At 42.6% G+C, this 18568-nt stretch overlaps 1 protein-coding gene across 3 annotated transcripts in view; it reads right to left on the bottom strand.

The window, feature by feature from the left end:
- FRMD4B (FERM domain containing 4B) overlaps window positions 1–18568 on the bottom strand; it is a 363826-nt gene that overhangs the window by 142279 nt on the left and 202979 nt on the right. For all 3 annotated transcript variants that reach the window (XM_007984946.3, XM_007984948.3, XM_073009939.1), the window contains one exon: window positions 280–345. In XM_007984946.3, the coding sequence (XP_007983137.3) occupies window positions 280–345 (66 nt within the window). The remainder of the gene's footprint in view (window positions 1–279; window positions 346–18568) is intronic.

Here is an 18568-nt window from a genome sequence, read left to right as displayed (position 1 = left end):
ATCCATGTCACCAGGCTATAATTACTCTAACATATGGACCAAGTTTTCTGACTTTGAAGATGCTTTTCTCCCCCTTGATCAATTCTGAGTCATTGGCTTTGAGGCAAAGATAACGGAGAAGACTGAATACAGACTAAGAGGCTCAGAGAGGGAACGAGGATGAGCGGTCCCTGTGTGGGCAAAACCTACCTGGGGAAGACTTATCTGTGTAACACCCACTTGGGCAACACCTACCCGGGCAAAACCTATCTGGGCAACGCCCACGTGGGCAACACCTACCTGAACCAGCAGCTCCAGTCTCCTATCATCCAGGAGGTGCACCTGGCAGTGCCTGCCTTCTGTCATCTGCAGAAACAAGACAGCAAGAGTGGTGTCAGGGCCATGGCTGGCAAGCAAACCTTTGGACTCATTGTGTCATTTATTTTCTATGAGATGTTCTCAGCCTAAAAATGGCTTTAGTTGAGTTAATAAATAGGCTTGGCCAGAAACAGATTTATTATATGGGAGTAACTGGATTTAAAAGAAGAACAAATAGCACAGGCTAGTCAATAGATTGCAAAAATAATGTCCATACAGTCCACCGAGTTCAAACAATGCACACAAAATTATTCTATGTAAAGTAGGTCTTCATCCCAGAGGAAACTACTATATTTTTCCTGGAATTAATGTTTTATTTAAAAAAAAAAAAAGAAAGCCTCTCCATCCCAGAGGAAACTACTATATTTTTCCTGGAATTAATGTTTTATTCAAAAAAAAAAAAAAAGCCAGCCGGCACAGTAGCTCACGCCTGTAATCCTGGCACTTCGGGAGGCAGAGGCAGGCAGATCGCTTGAGGCCAGGAGTTTGAGACCAGCCTGGGCAACATAGTGAAACCCCGTCTCTACTAAAACTACAAAAAAATAGCTAGGCATGTGGTGCACATCTGTAATCCCAGCTATTCAGTAGGCTAAGGCATGAGAATTTGCTTGAACCTGGGCAGTGGAGTTTGCAGTGAGCTGAGATCATGCCACTGCACTACAGCTTGAGTGACACAGTGAAACTCTGTCTCAAAAAAGAAAAAAAAAAAAAAGGCTTTATTCAGCTGGGCACAGTGGCTCATGCCTGTAATCCCACACTTTGGGGGGCCAATCAGGCCAATCAGGGTGGATGACTTGAGGCCAGGAGTTTGAGCCGAGCCTGGCCAACATAGTGAAACCCCTTTCTACAAATAATACAAAAATTAGCCTGGTGCAGTGGTATGTGCCTGTAGTCCCAGCTACTCAGAGGCTGAGTTGGGAGAATCACTTTGGCCTGGGAGGTTGAGGCTGCAGTAAGCTGAGATTGTACCACTGCACTCCAGCCCGGGTGACAGAGACAGACCCTTTTCCAAAAAAAGAAAAAAAATGTATTTATTCATTGGTGTGTTTAACGTCTCTCTGGGCATGGTAGCATGCACCTACAGTCCCAGCTACTAAAGAGGCTGAGGTGGGAGGATCGGTTGAGGCCAGGAGTTCAAGACTGTAGTGAGCCAGGATCATACCTTTGAATAGCCACTGCACGCAAGCCTGTGGGCAACATAGACCTCATCTCTTAAAATAAAAATGAAAAGTCTTCATTTTGGAAACTCTCCCCCTACTTTTAGTCCACCAACATAGTTTACTATCACCACCATAGTTAAGAACAGTTAAGATACATAGTTAAGAACAGTTTGATATATATATTTTTGATTATATTTAGGTTTTTATTATTCAGAATTGCAATACTAAAAAAATCTTTGAATGCCAAGATACTCCTTGATTAACTCATGTTCCAAACCATTTTATCTGCAGAAATCACCATCCTGTTAGTTTAAGAATCCTCATAGACCACTTTTATATGTATTTTCAGATATATATTTACATATTAAAATATTTCATATTATTTTACTTTAGTACATATTATGTTGAATGTATTGTTTTCCAAATGAAGCACTCTTAATATTTCTGCGTGAGTGTAACTATCCAGAAATCTGACATATATGTGTGTATATGTGTGTATCTGTGTAGGTGTGTGTATACATATTTTTTGTTGTTGTTTCTTTCTTTTTCAATTCGAGTAGGACTATGCTTCACTTGCTGTTTCGCCTCTTGCTTTTTAAATTCAATGTTTCTTGTTGATCTTTCCAATGTCAGCACATATAGATGGACCTCATTCTTTTTAAAGACTCTATAGTATCAATCATTGTGTGGATACCTGATAATTAAATAAGAGACACAGGTTGTTTCCAATCTTTTGCTATCACAAGCAATGTCACCATGAACTTTGCACATCTAGCTTTGTCCATGGATGTGGAATTGCTAGGTCACTTTTGAAAAGCAGGGGCAGCATTTTGTCTCTAAGCCACTGTACAAAATGATAAGATCTAGGAACTCAGATACATATAAACCGAATTGAAAAAGAAAGTAGCCTCCATTACTGAGTACCAACAACCTATTCAGCATTGCATGAGTGTTTTATATACATTATTTCTGAGTGGCACAGTTACCTTCTGGGATTGGTATTATTATCCCCATTTAACAGATAAATTGAGGCTCAGACTGGGATAAGTAACCTGTTTTCAATGTGAACAATACGAATTACTGAATTTATAGTTTTGATCGAACTCAGCTCTAAGGGTCTGAAAACTAGCTCAGCTGGTTAGATCATGGTATTATGAAGATGTGGCCCACAGGAACCACTGAGGTAGTGCTAAGAGGTAAGTGAGTAAGCTTTACTTTGTCTCATGGCCTCAGCCTATGTCCTTAATTCTGCAAAGCCAAGGTCAAATATACACCTTGGGTGGCAAGGGGAAAGGGAGCAAGTCTTTATTAGTTCTAGGCACTGAGCTGGGCTCTTTACATGCATTATAAAGCTCTGCAAAAATTTATGACATGGCAACATCCCCATTTTACAGACAGGAAATTGAGGTACAGAGTTTACAGTAATTTACTCAAAGTTACCTAGGCAAGAAAACAGTTAAGTCAAGATTTGAATTAATGTGTAACTTTAAAAAAAGAAAAAAGTCATCTTTTTTTTCTACTTTTCTATACCAGAGGAGGAAATAATTAAGAGAGAAATAAATAAATATGTCAGTGTTTCTATACCAGAGGAGGATATAATTAAGAGAGAAATAAATAAATGTGTCAGTTTAAATCACTTTACTTCTTTTGTAAAACAACCTTCGAAAGCTAATCCTAGGTGTATGCCCTACAGAAAGATATAATAAAATAATGCTCAAAAGATCACACAGTATGAATCCATTAAGGAATATGTCATAATTGAGAAAATATTTAAAGCTACTCTGTTGTCCCATAATCCAAATAAGTTTATTTCCTGACTTTAAAAAATCAGGCTGGGCGTGTTGGCTCACACTTGTAATCTCAGCACTTTGGGGGTCAAGGCAGGTGGATGATCTGAGGTCAGGAGTTTGAGACCAGTCTGTCCAACATAGTGAAACCCTGCCTCTACTAAAAGTACAAAAAATTAGCTGGGCGTTGTGGCAGGTGCCTGTAATCCCAGCTACTTGGGAGGCTGAGCCGAGATCGCATAACTGCACTCCAGCCTGGGCAACAAGAGCAAAACTCTATCTTAAAAAAAAAAAAAAATCATCTTTTTTGCCTTTCCATTTTGCTTTGGACCTCCCTCATATTAGTCAATATTCCTTTTAGCAACAGATAATTTTTATTCTAGACTATTCAATTGTAGATATCTTTTTGATGCACCTAACCATTTCATGACAAACTTGGGCATTGGTGGCTAGGTTTTACTTGGTCCTGCCCCTTTGGCCTCAGTTGATTGGGCAAGGGATAGATACCTGACTCAAGCTGGGCTAATCAGAACCTCAGTCCAGGGAATCTGGAATTGGGTCTGAGAGGATTAAAAACTTGGGTGTTTATGGGCAGCCATTGTTTGTGTGTGTATGGAGAAAAGGAAAGCCAACTGCAGAAACAATGAGGCAGACAAATAGCTAGAAGGAGGCAAGAGAGTTGGGCGCGGTGGCTAGCACCTGTAATCCCAGCACTTTGGGAGGCCAAGGCAGGAGGATCACTTGAGGTCAGAAGTTTGAAACCAGCCTGACCAACATGGCAAAAGCTTGTCTCTACTACAAAATACAAAAATTAGCTGGGTGTAGTGGTGTGCGTCTGTAATCTCAGATACTGGGGAGGCTGAGGCAGGAGAGTTGCTTGAACCCAGGAGGTGGAGATTGCAGTGAGCCAAGATTGTGCCCCCACTGCACTCCAGCCTGGGTGACAGAGCAAGACTCAATCTCAAAAAAAAAAAAAAAAAAAAAAAAAAAGGAGGCAAGAGAAATCATGTGACCTAAGAAGAAAAGCTTAAGAGACTTGTTGTCAGGGTTCCTAATGTTTTTCAGTCACTTATAGTCCTTTTCTTTCCCTCTCTTAAGCTAAGAGGGAGGATTCTGCTTTATTTATTTATTTTTGAGACAGAGTCTCACTCTGTCACCCAGGCTGGAATGCAGTGGCACAAACATGGCTCACTTCAGCCTCGACCTCCTGGGCTCAAGTGATCCTCCTGCCTCCACCTCCCAAGTAGCTGGGACTATGGGTACAGGCCATCATGCCTAGCTAATTTTTATATTTCTTTGCAGAGACGGGGTCTCACTATCTTGCCTATGCTGGTCAGGAACTCCTGGGCTCAAGCGACCTGCCCGCCTTGGACTTCCGAAGTGTTGGGATTACAGATGTGAGCCATAGTGCCCAGCCGGATTCTGCTTCTTGCAACTAAAAGCATCTTCATAAGACTCCACAAGTTTCTGTGTCAAAACCAAAGCAAAAGGGTTCCAAAGCACAGACTCTCCAAATGATGTCATCGATATGAGAAGGTCATCTACTCATAATCACTGAGGCTCCCATTGATGACAATACACCAACCAAGAGAGGCTGACATCTGGGGAGGGGCATGAACAAACACCTGAGGGTTTGGTGGAACACCACACAGGGCAGGCTGGAGAGGGGAGCACAGATGAACTAGAGAGAAAAACGCCAGGGTTACATGTCCACACAGCACACATGGTGTTCAATATTCACTGAGCTCTTTCCTCTGTGGAAAGACGGCTCTGCTGATAGGTTCATCACAACAGTGCTTATGAATAAATATTAGTTGGTAATATTAGAAATCAGGTAATGCCACATAATTTAAAAATCCAGATTGACAACTTCTTTTGACAAATGGTAAGACCTGGAAATTCTGGGCTTGATTTCCTCCATGGCAACATTTGGCCAAAGCAGGGCAGAGTAGTTCCTTATTCCGATGAGGTTTGTGGTCTCTGGTTCACCCAAATGTATGTATGACCAGCCAGGCTCTGGGAGGGAGTTCTGTCATCTGAGTGAGCAAACCTTGATTTAAGTGGTGCCAGCGAAGAGACACAACCAACACAAACAGAAACCCTGCTGTGGGCCAGGCAAAGTGCTTGACATTTAACACTCATTAATGTATAGAATTTCAACCTCTACACAAACTTATCAAGGGGGCATCTTCATTTTAACCACCAGGAAATGAAGGCCTGAGAAGTGATGTAACTCACACAGGAGTTCTAATGCAGTTACACTCTGGATCGAAATCGTAGTTTATCTCTTACTAGCTGTGTTACCTTAGAGAAGTTACTTGACCTTTCTGAGCCTCATAAGAAATGTCCTGACAGCATTTAATCTGAAACTCTGAGAATAAAATCAGCCACTTCTGAGGCCCACAATTACTGTAGTCCCCATTTGTTTGAAAACCAACAGCTACGCTTTTCTGTAATCTATATATTTTCCCATTTAAAAAAACACACATTTTTAATGGGAGGAATATTACTGACCCATTTTAAAGAAGATAAATAACAGGTAAAGTTAGCATGTCACTTAACAAGCATACGGCAGAAAAATTCTCCAGAGCTGCTATAGGGGAAATAAAGAAAGAGAAGGAACCACTGGTTTCTGAGTGTCTTCTGTGTGCCTGGCACCCAGCGAGGCACTTTAATTATACCAGTAATACCACTCATAGGCACTTTCTATATTCCAGGTATTGCACTAAGCACTTTACATAATCAGTTCTCATGATGCTTACATGAGGTGGGTGCTCTTAGCACTCCAACGGATGTTAGAGAAATAATAAATAACAAGATTCATAAGTGGCAGAACCAGACCCAAATTCAAAGCCCAAAGCGCTCAACCACTTAGCAATACAGATGGTACTACACACACTGTAAAGTGACAAATGGTGAGAAAACTTCCCACGCAGCCCATTTTCAATGGATCAGATGAGTGGGTACAAAAACAAAGAATCATGAAGCAGGCATGAAAACTCACTTGACTTCCAGAAAAAAATAATTTGAATAGAAGTAGTTAGAACTGCGGAATTGATAAATAGAAAGCATCTTAGAAGGTATCTATGAACCACTGCTTATTTGAAACATGGGGAAACGAAGGAATGGATGTGCCCAAAGCCACACAGCTAGTTAATGCCAGACCTGGGCTTAAAACTCAGGACTCTGACTCCCAGGCCAGAGTGTAAGTGACCTGAACAAGGTTACTCACATAATAAATACCATATTATTCAAATGAACTTTTCCCCCAACATGTCAATTGAAATTTCTTTTTAAATTATAACAACGAACAGAAAAAAATAAAATCCCAACTGGGAATTTTAAATTTATCTTAAAACCTGACCTGCGCCAGGTGTGTTGGCTCACGCCTGTAATCTCGGCAACTTGGGAGGCTGAGGCGGGAGCATTGTTGGAGCCCAGGAGTTTGAGACCTGCCTGGGCAACACAGTGAGAACGCATCTCTACAAAAAATTAACAAATTAACCGGGCATTGTGGTGTGCGCCTGTAGTCCCAGCTACTCGGGAAGCTGAGGCAGGAGGATCACTGGAGCCCAGCAGCAGTTCAAGACCAGCTTGGGAAATGCAGCAAGATCCTGTCTCTAAAGACAAAAACCACAAAAAACAAAAAAAGAAAACAGGAGTTATATTTGAAGAGAGCTGTACGTGGAGCACAATGATGATATTTACAAATACAGGATCATTTCTGAACCCCCAGAGACTATCAGAATAGTTTCAGAATTGACCCCCATCTAGTGGCAGCTAATAGTAGCAACGCTTCAGATGAAATAAAAAACATATTTAAAAAACGATCTCTTTGGAAAGCTTCTCTTCACATCCACTCTGACTGGATCCCCTTCCCACTACCTTCTCCTCTTATTGAACTCCAGGAATTCGAAGGCAATTACACGTGTTGGATAAAAACTCCCACCTCGGTCTCCAGCTGGCCTGTGTTTGCTCCCCAGCTGATAATAGTCCTCAGAGTGCAAGTGCTGATTACTGGTGGAAAGACTTTGTCCATCTGGTCAGTGGTTAAATGAGGAAGATCAGAAGGGAAGTGAGAATTGGCTACAAGCCAGAACTCTGGTTTCAAGGAGGGACCTGATACGGCAGCCCATAATGGGGTTCAAGTCTATATGAGAACACTCCCCCAACCTGGCTCCCAATCCCACTGCCTGGTTTAGGAGATGAGAGAGGAGAGTGGGTTGGTAAGAAACCAAAAGGCAATTCAAGACAGGGCAGTATGGAACCATTCATAACAACTGGGGTCAGCTTAAAAGGCAACAGGAAATAGCTACACAAAAAGACCAAAATCCCAGCCTACTTTGGTTTTGCTTTAGTTGTTCTTTGGAGCAGAAACATATGAAATTGGTAAGGAAGCAGCAAGCTTTTTAAAAATTTTTTCTTCTCTCTCTCGTTCTTTTTGACCTTTTCGAAAGCCTAGTGAGAAAGGGTCTGCTTCATAAAAATGCCTCCTCAGGATTTTCTGTGCGGTCACCTTCTAGAGTGAAATCTGCCATCTGGAAGGGTGAAAACCCAGCTATCTAAGTAGGTTTCGTACTTCCAATTGAGCCCTACAATGGTCCAAAACTAAGAGCTTGATTGCTTTGTTCGCCACTGTCTCCGCAGCGCCTAGAACAGTGCCTGGCACATGATGAGACTATGGTATATAAATATCTGCTGAGTTAAGAAACGTCTTAACTGTTCAGAACCCAGACACAGCTAACACTGAAATATATTCACAAATGATATTTTTTTCTCACACAGGGTCTCACTCTGTCACCCAGGCTGGAGTACAGTGGCACGACCACGACTCACTGCAGTCTTGACTTCCCCAATTCGAGTGATCCTCCCACTTCAGCCTCCCAAATAGCTGGGACTATAGGCAAGTGCCACCACACCTGGCTAATTTTTTGTACAGACGGGGATCTCACTATGTTGCCTAGGCTTGTCTTCAACCCCTAGGCTCAAGTAGTTCTCCTGCCTTGGCTTCCCAGAGTGCTGGGGTTACAGCTGTCAGCCACTGCATCTGGCTCACAAATGATTTAAACGGACAGAGTACAATCCAAAGTGAGGATGTTCCAGGCAACTCCCAAGCCCTGGCCCAGAAAAACTCACATAAAAAACACTCTTTCCACCCAGAGAACAAGGTGTGTTATTAAACTCCTCATCAGATGAGATATTCTGGAGGAACTGGAGAGCGGGAGAAGGATGCATCTAGGACGTTCTTACTTTGGGATCTATTGAGTGGATGGAGTTTTATATTTCATCCTAATGATGTCAACTCTAACTGAACAGGGCCCCTTTATATCATCTCTGGGTGTTGACTGAATATGAGCTATTGACACTCCCGTTCAGAGAATGGCCTAGACTGACACAGATGTCTCCAAATGGAGTCAGCTGTGATTTTCCCTCAAGTTCTTTCAAGACAGTGCCTACCCTCCCAATGTGCAATCACTGGAGACTTCTTTTTTAAGTGTCAATAAATGATTCTATTAGCTTCTAGCAAACACTTACTACAGGTCACACGAGTATGGAGTGCTTCACATGTACAGTGACTTCTTTCATGCTGCCAGCAACCCTACCAGGGAGAGTCATTGTTTAGATTTCTCTCTCTCTCTTTTTTTTTTTTTTTGAGATGGGGTCTTGCTTTGTTGCCCAGGCTGGAGTACAGTGGCATGAACATGACTTACTGTGGCCTCGACCTCCTGGGCTCAAGCAGTCCTCCCACCTCAGCCTCCTGAGTAGCTGGGACCACAGGCATGTGCCACCATGCCTGGCTAACTTTTTCTATTTTTTTTTTTTTTTGTAGAGATGGGGTCTTGCTTTATTGCTCAGGCTGGTCTTGAACCCCTGGACTCAAGCAATTTTCCCATGTAGGCCTCTCGAAGTGCTGGGGTTACGGGCATGAGATTTCTGTTTGGATTTCATAGATGACCAAACTGAAGTGCAGAGAGGTTAAGTGGTGCCTGGTCATACAGTGATAAAGTTGGGTAGAATCTCAGGTTCCATCAGTCATACCAAAGTAGGACTCCTGTGCATCTCTTGAAGGTTCACTGGAAATGGAGAAGGAAAAAGACAATGAGGGAGGAAGAAAAGCAGGCAGTGTAAAAGAAGCAAAGGAGGAAAGGAAACTGAACGAGGGAAGAGAGGAGGAATGACAAAGAAGAGGAGAATTCAGTTTGCCAAAGCTGAAATTGAATAGTTGAGTACTGTGCCTTAAGAGAAACGCAAACAAAAATAATAGCTGCTGACTGTGTGCCTGATAACTATCCCAAATCCTTTCATTCATACACAAGGGCCGTTATGGCCAGGCATGGTGGCTCACGCCTGTAATCCCAGCACTTTGGGAGGCCGAGGTGGGCAGATCACCTGAGGTCAGGAATTTGAGACCAGCCTGGCCAACATGGTGAAACCCTATCTCTACTAAAAATACAAAAGAATTAGCCGGGTGCGGTAGCGCATGCCTGTAATCCCAGCTACTTGGGAGGCTGAGGCAGGAGAATCGCTTGAACCAAGGGGGTGGAGGTTGCAGTGAGCCGAGGTCGTGCCACTGCACTCCAGCCTGGGTGACAAAGCAACACTCAGTCTCAAAAACAAAAACAAACAGGAAAAAAAACCAAAACCAAAACCAAAACCAAAACCAAAAAAAACCAAACAACTCCCTCTTTCTCTCTCTCTCTCTCTCTCTCTCTCTCTCTCTCTGTATGCCTTTTAAATGAATTTTCATAACAACTCTATAAGGTGGATTCCATTACTACCTTCATTTTATGGATGAGAAAATTGAGGCTCAGAAAAGGCACATGGCTGACCCATCCTATGAGGTAACAGGGCCAGGAAGAGGCAGAGTAGGATGTAAACCTAGGTGTTCTGACTCCAGAATCCATGCTCTTAAGGGCTATATTGCTTCTGTACAAAGTGTTTCCTATCTCATACATCCTACATATTAAATCACATGTAGCTTAGGCACTTAATATATCACCTTGATTGCAAAGCCTAACACTGCTCTGAAAAGCTTGATCTAGACTCACCAAACCAGAGTTGGCTGGTTCAGGCCACTGTCTCAAAGCAAGGCCAGAGGAGGAGCAAGGTTTTACAATCACCATCCCTTGGCTACTTCCTGGCCCCACGCTGATGAAATATGGGCAGCTGCTAAAAATGGTCTCTATGTTTGCTATTGATCTTCCTTGGGCAGTCAGGATGGAATTAATCTTCACTTGTTGGGATGCTTCCATGGCTCTGTCATGCTTATGTGAACACTCAGGGTACAGGACGATATTTATCAGTTGTGTGGCCTCCTGGACCTGACTCCATATTACTTTGGACTTAAGATGTAGCCTAGCACACATGTAATTAATTCAGTGTGGAAAAGCTCTGGATTATGTGTTTATTCATTCACTTAACCAATATGTGCTGAGCACTCTCTAAGTGCAAGCCCTGTTCTTGGTACTAATATACACCAGCTGATAAGACTGAAAGGGCATTATCTCTGGAGCTTGTCCTACAGTTCTCAACCTCATTGGTATTTGCAGCCAGATAATTCATTATCGTGGAGCATAGTCCTGGGCACTATAGGGTGCTAAATAGCACCCCTGACCTCTACCCACTAAATGTCAGTAGATCCTCCCCCATATGTCTCCAGACCTTGCCAAATGTCCCTCGGGGTGCAAAATCATCTCTTTAAGAACAACTGCTTTAGAGGTGAGGCGAAGAAAAGAAACTATTAACAATTAAACAAATGTGGCCGGGCGCGATGGCTCAAGCTTGTAATCCCAGCACTTTGGGAGGCTGAGACAGGTGGATCACAAGGTCAGGAGATCGAGACCATCCTGGCTAACACGGTGAAACCCCGTCTGTACTAAAAAAAAAATACCAAAAACTAGCTGGGCGAGGTGGCGGGCGCCTGTAGTCCCAGCTACTCGGGAGGCTGAGGCAGGAGAATGGCGTGAACCCGGGAGGCAGAGCTTGCAGTGAGCTGAGATCTGGCCACTGCACTCCAGCCTGGGCGACAGAGCGAGACTCCGTCTCAAAAAAAAAAAAAAAAAAAAAAAAAAAAAAAAAAAAACAATTAAACAAATACGATATTTTCAGATAATAAGGGCTCTGAATTAGATAAACTGGCAATAGAATTGAGTTCTAAGCATGTGCAAAACTCACTTCTCTTTATCCAGGAAGCACAACAAATGAGGAAACTTATGGAGAAGGCCAGGTGCGGTGGTTCCCTCCTGTAATCCTAATGTTTTGGAAGGCTGAGGCGGGGGAGATTGCCTGAGCCCAGGAGTTTGAGATCAGCCTGGGCAACAGAGTGAGACCCTGTCTCTACAAAAAATTAGCCTGGCATGTACTTATCATCCTATCTACGAGAGGTTGAGGCAGGAAGATCACTTCAGCCCAGGCGTTTCAAGTTGCAGTGAGCCATGACTGTGCCACTGTACTCCAGCCTGGGTAACAGTGAGACACTGAAAGGGAAGGGAAGGGGAGGGGAGGGTAGGGGAGGGGAGGGGAGGGGAGGGGAGGGGAGTGGAGGGGAGGGACGGGAAGGGAAGGCAAGGGAAGGCAAGGGAAGGGAAGGGAGAGAAAGAAGGAAGGAAGGAAGGAAAGAAGGAAGGAAGGAAGGGAGGGAGGGAGGGAGGAAGGGAAGGAAGGAAGGAAGGAAGGAAGGAAGGAAGGAAGGAAGGAAGGAAGGAAGGAAGGAAGGAAGAAAGAAAGAAAGAAAGAAAGAAAGAAAGAAAGAAAGAAAGAAAGAAAGAAAGAAAGAAAGAAAGGAAAGAAAGAAAGAAAGAAGAAAGAAAGAAAGAAAGAAAGAAAGAAAGAAAGAAAGAAAGAAAGAAAGAAAGAAAGAAAGAAAGAAAGAAAGAAAGAAAGAAAGAAAGAAAGAAAGAAAAGAAAGAAAGAAGTTGATGGAGTGAACTTATATTGGACCACTGCTCTTGATCAAGTGGCTCCCCGTAGAGACTGGAGGGCTGCTGGTGTTTTCTAAACATTTAACCGCATGCTCCTTTCTGCCTGACAGAGTTTGGGAGAAAGTAAACAAGAAAGGCTGGCCAGTCAATGGACAGCCATTGTTGCAGCTCTAATGCCAACCTGGCAAGCAATTCCAGCCAGCTTCGGGCAGACATTCCCTGGGGAGGGCATTCTCATAAATGACAATCCCTTATTAGATTCTAGCCTGATCTCATAAGTCTGGTGAAAAGAAAAGCCAGGTTTTAAAGGAAGAAAGAAAAATAAAGAAGCAAAGCAACTTATTAAGCCTGGAGCTGAAGGCCACCAGGAGACACCAGCCTGATGTCAATGAGACACGCACAGGATTTAGAGTCAGGAGGTTTGGGTTTGTGTCCCAGCCCTGCTATTTATCTAAGAGAATATCATGGTCTCTCTAAATCTCAGTTTCTGCCCCTATGACATGGAAAGGATAAAAAATCAGTCATTTGGGTTTGCCTCTTGTATTAAGGCAGGTTGAACTTACAAACTCTACCTTAGAAGCACAGATGATAATTGTATTATCAGTAATACACCATTTATTGAGTATAGGTTAGGTGTTAGGGTCTGTGCTAAGTGCTTGACATGTATTACCAGTTTAGCCTTACCCTCATGCCGTGAATACTATTATTAGAGGAAATAATGTCTAAGCTATTGAGTGCTATCCTGTTCTCCAGAAATGGTTATTTTAATTTGCTTAAGTGCTTATTTTTCCCAAGAAAAAAGTTTTCCTAGATTATTATTATTTGAGACAAGGTCTCTCTCTCTATCACCCAGGCTGGAGTACAGTGGTACGACCATAGCTCACTGTAGCTTCAGCCTCCTGGGCTCAAGCAATCCTCCCACCTCAGCCTCCCAAGTAAATGGAACTACAGGTGCACACCATCACACCTGGCTAATGAATTTTTTTGTAGAGACAGGATCTCACTATGTTGCCTAGGCTAGTCTTGAACTCCTGGGCTCAAGTGATCCTCCCGCCTCAGCCTCCCATAGTGCTGGGATTATAGGCATGAGCCACCATGGCCAGCCTCTTCTACATTATTAAGACATTAAGCTGTCATATTTAAGCTGACAATCAACCCACCAGTTAAACCCTGGAGAGACCCAAAAACCTAATAGCTGGGGATTCATTTAATCTCATTTTTCTAGTGATAATCAACAGACTAAATTACAACCACCATTTTTAGCTGTCCATATGTCCAAAGCTGGGGAAGGAAGGTGGTAAACTCTAAAACCTTATTTGATTGTGACCAGTCATGTCTTGGGCAAGGATACCTTTGTTCTTACCTACATAAAATGCAAGTTAATATGTGTTGATGGCTTTGTCTATGTCATCGGCTTTTACATACATTTTCTCCATTGAGCTCTCAAACCTACCCTGTGAAGCAGATAGTTTCCACAATCTCAGATTCCAGGAGGTTGAGAATAACTTGTCTGAGGTCCCACAGTTTATAAGGCACTGGGCCAAGCTCAAAAAGGTGCTCAACAAACAACATGAGAGGGAAAAATCAGGGCATATATCTACACGGAAGAAACTGCAGTGAAAAGCAAGATTCTCTTTACATTCTGACTGTGCTTTTCCAATTAGAAACTCCTATTAGGCACCAAGAAGAGACTGTCAAATGTTTATTTTCAGAAAAACATGCAGGATTTCTGCTGTTCCTCTCCCAAAAGAAACAGCCTCGTTGCTTAAAACCAGTTGTTAGGCTGTATTTTTAGACGTCATGGTACAGTATCAATGAGTCAAAAATAAAAAATAAAAAAAAATGGGAGGGCACAGATACTGTAAACAGGAAAAGTCACAAAAATGGAACCAAGAAAAGCTGAGAGCACAGCCTGTGGGTTGGGGGCGGGGGGATTTTCATTTTCATCTGCAGTTCAGGTTAACCAGAAATGAAAGTGCTCCAGTCGCCTTGTAGAAAATGGAAATTTTGGCTTCAGTGATTATGCAAGTAGCAGACACCCTGTGGTCTGGAAACTTTTTGCTTTGCCAACTGTCAGTTTTCTCTTTTCCCGTGAAAAACAACCTGTAGGAAGGTGCAGAAAAGTACTGTGTCTTTCAAAAACTTAAAAGTCTCAAGTGTAACTTGTGTGAAGAGATATTGAAAATTAACTGCAGTACTTGTAATTTAAAGATATTCTAGGTATTGTCTATTCATGGTATAATACATTTGGAAATCCTGGGCTCAATGGAAGCCACTCACAAAGCAAACAAATCACATACTTAGTCCTGAGAACCTAAGAATTAGCAAAAATTAATGAGAAAATCAGAATCGACTTTACATTAATTTTGGAGTACATGCTTACTGTCAGAGTTTTCATGTTTCAATTTTTCATCAACCCTGTTAGAATGTCTCTGATTTATGCTTTCCAAGTCTCTTTATTTTTTGTGACTTGTGTATAGGTAGAGGCTGATATAAGCCCTCCTTAGGGAGTTTATAATTAAGACACACGGATTGTATTAGGTCCAGAGTCCTAGCCTACCTCTGATTTGTTGGTAGAAACATCGTATTTGGGTAAGGGTTTTAGAAAAGCATCACCAAATTGTAAAAACAGAAAAGTCAAACTCATTTGGGACATACAGAAAAATTCTTAATCTTAACATCCAGGATTTGTTTCATTATCACAGAAGAAATACTTCCTCTCAACTTACAGGATTCTATTATTTCGTTATGAAACTTCCTTGACGCCTAATGCAGGCTGTGTTTTCAAATGTGATGCAGACATTTTTTGAAGCCAATGTGGGATTCAAAGATTTAAAAAAAAAAACCAAAACTGGAAGCCACAGGTCAGGAGAACAGAGAAATATGAAAAAGGAGTAAAAAAAAAAACAACAAAAAAACCACATTTCTTGGCAAGCACCAGGGAATACAACTGGGGGGAAAGATCTTTTGAGAGACAGAATGGTGGTGGAGAATCGGCTCTTGGCCACTCACAAAAGTCCACTGTCCCATTTTCAAGCTGGTTGTTAGGTACAACCAATATTAAAGTACATGAACTTACAATGAAATAAATTGCATTAAAAGCAAAGGTAAAAAAACTCTTCACTTTCTAATTGTTTTACTACATTTACTATGACCTTTGCTCTTGTGGTTATTGTATCTGCATGGCAGTAATACCATTTAATAATGTGCTACTGCTCATCTCGTCCCAGATCAGTAAGTCAGTCAAGGTGAGAGTATTTATACCACAGAAAATGGCAAGTGCTGCAAATCAGTGTCCTTTTTTTCCCCAGAGCTGGTTGTGTCAGAGGTGTTTGCACTGGAGTGACTCCATCTTGAATAGGACCTGGGTAAAATAAGGCTGAGACCTACTGGGCCGCATTCGCAGGAGGTCAGGCATTCTTAGTCACAGGATGAGATAGGAGGTCAGCAGGGCTGGTATCACGAGATACAGGTCATAAAGACTCAGCTGATGAAACAGGACGCAGCAAAGAAGCCAGCCAAAACCCACCAAAACCAAGAAGGTGAGGAAAAAAGACCTCTGGTAGTCCTCACTGCTCATTATACGCTAATTATAATGCAATAGCATACTTTAAAACATTCTCACCAGCACCATGACAGTTTACAAATGCCATGGCAACGTCCACAAGTTACACTATATCATCTAAAAAGGGAAAGAACCCTCATTTCTGGGAACCGCCTGCCCGTTTCCTGGAAAATTCATGAATAATCCACCCCTTGTTTAGCATATGATCAAGAAATAATCATAAAAATAACCATCTAGCAGCTCTCGGTGCTACTCTGCCTATGGAGTAGCCATTCTTTTGTTTCTTTACTTCTCTAATAAACTTGCTTTCACTTTACTCTATGGACTCATCATAAATTCTTTCCTGCTTGAGATCTAAGAACCCTCTCTTGGGCTCTCGATCAGGACCACTTTCCGGTAACAGCTGAGAAACATTTACCAGCATGCCAGTGGAGAAAGGGATAGTCAGAACACTCAGGATGTGGAGGCCACTGAAAGACCACATGATAAAGATGAACAGAGGCTTCAGGTTTAGAGAGAATTGTGTTCGAAGCCCAGCTTACTTAACTTTAGTAGGACTTACTATTTTGAATCTCTAAAATAGATTTACTAATACCTTCCAGGGTTGTTATGCACAGAACTTGGCAAACAGAGATCAGCATAAAGGTGACTGTTACAATTTATTTTTTTATTTTTATTTTTATGTTTTGAGACAGAGTCTCACTCTGTCACCCAGGCTGGAGTGGAACAGCGCAGTCTCTGCTCACTGTAACTTCTGCCTCCCAGATTCAAGCAATTCTTCTACCTCAGCTTCTCAAGTTGGCTGGGACTACAGGCATGCACCACTACGCCCAGCTTTTTTTTTTTTTTTTTTTTTTTTAGAAGGAGTCTCACACTTTTGCCTGGGCTGGAGTGCAATGGTGTGATCTTGGCTTGCTGCAACCTCTGCCTCCCAGGTTCAAGCGATTCTCCTGCCTCAGCCTCCCAAGTAGCTGGGATTATAGGCGCCCGCCACCGCCCAGCTAATTTTTTTTTGTATTTTCAGTAGACACAGGGTTTCACTACGTTGGCCAGGCTGGTCTTGAACTCCCGACCTCAGGTGATCTGCCTGCCTCAGCCTCCCAAAGTGCTGGAATTTGTTATAATTTATTATTGAGTACTGGGCTTAATACTTGGCTGATGACATAATCTGTACAATAAACCCCCGTGACACGAGTTTACCTGTGTAACAAATCTTCACATGTACCCCCTGAACCTAAAAGTTAAAAATAAATTTATTATTATTATTATTATTTATTTATTTATTTTTTTTTGAGATGGAGTCTCGCTGTTGCCCAGGCTGGAGTGCAGCGGCCGGATCTCGGCTCACTGCAAGCTCCACCTCCCGGATTCACGCCATTCTCCTGCCTCAGCCTCCCGAGTAGCTGGGACTACAGGCGCCCGCCACCACGCCCAGCTAGTTTTTTTTTTGGTAATTTTTAGTAGAGATGGGGTTTCGTCGTGTTAGCCAGGATGGTCTCGATCTCCTGACCTCGTGATCCGCCCGTCTCGGCCTCCCAAAGTGCTGGGATTAGTTAAAAATAAATTTATTATTATACTTCAAGAAATCCGCAGTGCATAGCTCATTGATGAAGGTCTCCTGACCTTGGATGGCAACTCTAATATCAGATCCTCCATGTCATTTGCCTTTCCAGCTCTTTTGCCACTGGAATGTAAGTTCCGAAAACGCGGAGATTTGTTTCATTTCCTGGTGTTTTCCTAGCCCCTAAGATAGTGCCTAGCTCCTCCTGGGGCTCAATAAATATTTGTGGAATGAACGAATGAGTCAATCTTCCTTCATTTCCATCTCCTGCTCCACTTCTGAGTTTTCTACCAATTTCTTCTTTGAAGCTGAGTGACTCCTTTGTCTTTTTTTTTTTTTAATATTGTATATATTCAAGATATGCAACATTATGTTTTGATTCTTTTGCCTTTTTTTTTTTTTTTTTTTTTGAGATGGAGTCTCACTCTGTCACCCAGGCTGGAGTGCAATGGGGCGATCTCAGCTCACTGCAACCTCTGCCTCCTGGTTTCAAGCGATTCTCCTGTCTTAACCTCCTGAGTAGCTGGGATTACAGGCGCACGGAAATATACCTGGCTAATTTTTGTATTTTTAGTAGAGACAGCGTTTCACCACGTTGGTCAGGCTGGTCTCGAACTTCTGACCTCGTGATCCACCCGCCTCAGCCTCCCACAGTTCTGGGATTACAGGAGTGAGCCACCGCGCCCAGCTGCCTTTTTTTTTTTTTTTTTTTAAATTATCTATGTATTTTACAATAGAGACAGGGTCTCACTATGTTGCCCAGTCTGGTTTTGAACTCCTGGGCTTAAGTGATCCTCCCGCCTCAGCCTCCCAAAGTGCTGGGATTACAGGTGTGCGCCACCACGCCTGGCCTCTTTTGCCACTTAATTGCTAGATGCCTCCCTGTTGTGTTGCTGCTATCTTTCTGGAATCTTTCCCCTGCTGAAGGAGGCTGCCATGACCTTAAAGCACCGGTGGAAGACGTTTCCAGCTTTTTCATTCACAAGCAGATTTGAGCACATGTCATTATGCTCTGTCGGCAAGTTTCTCCCACTTCTGTTCTGCTCTCTTCTAATCTCAGTTCCGTTCTGCCTCCATCAGAAGGGACGTGTCTTGTGAGAGGAAATCTCACCCAACACTCAAGGCTGTATCCAGGGAACCAAATATTTTCCCCCGTGTCCCTATCTCAAAGCTGTTTCTTACACTTGCTCTTGAATAGTATTTCTGAAGGGTGGGGA

This window comes from Chlorocebus sabaeus, chromosome 22 (assembly GCF_047675955.1).
Source record: "Chlorocebus sabaeus isolate Y175 chromosome 22, mChlSab1.0.hap1, whole genome shotgun sequence".
Lineage (NCBI taxonomy): Eukaryota > Metazoa > Chordata > Mammalia > Primates > Cercopithecidae > Chlorocebus > Chlorocebus sabaeus.
The sequence above is the reverse complement of the archived record's forward strand: the minus strand, read 5'-3'. Positions and strand labels throughout refer to the sequence as shown.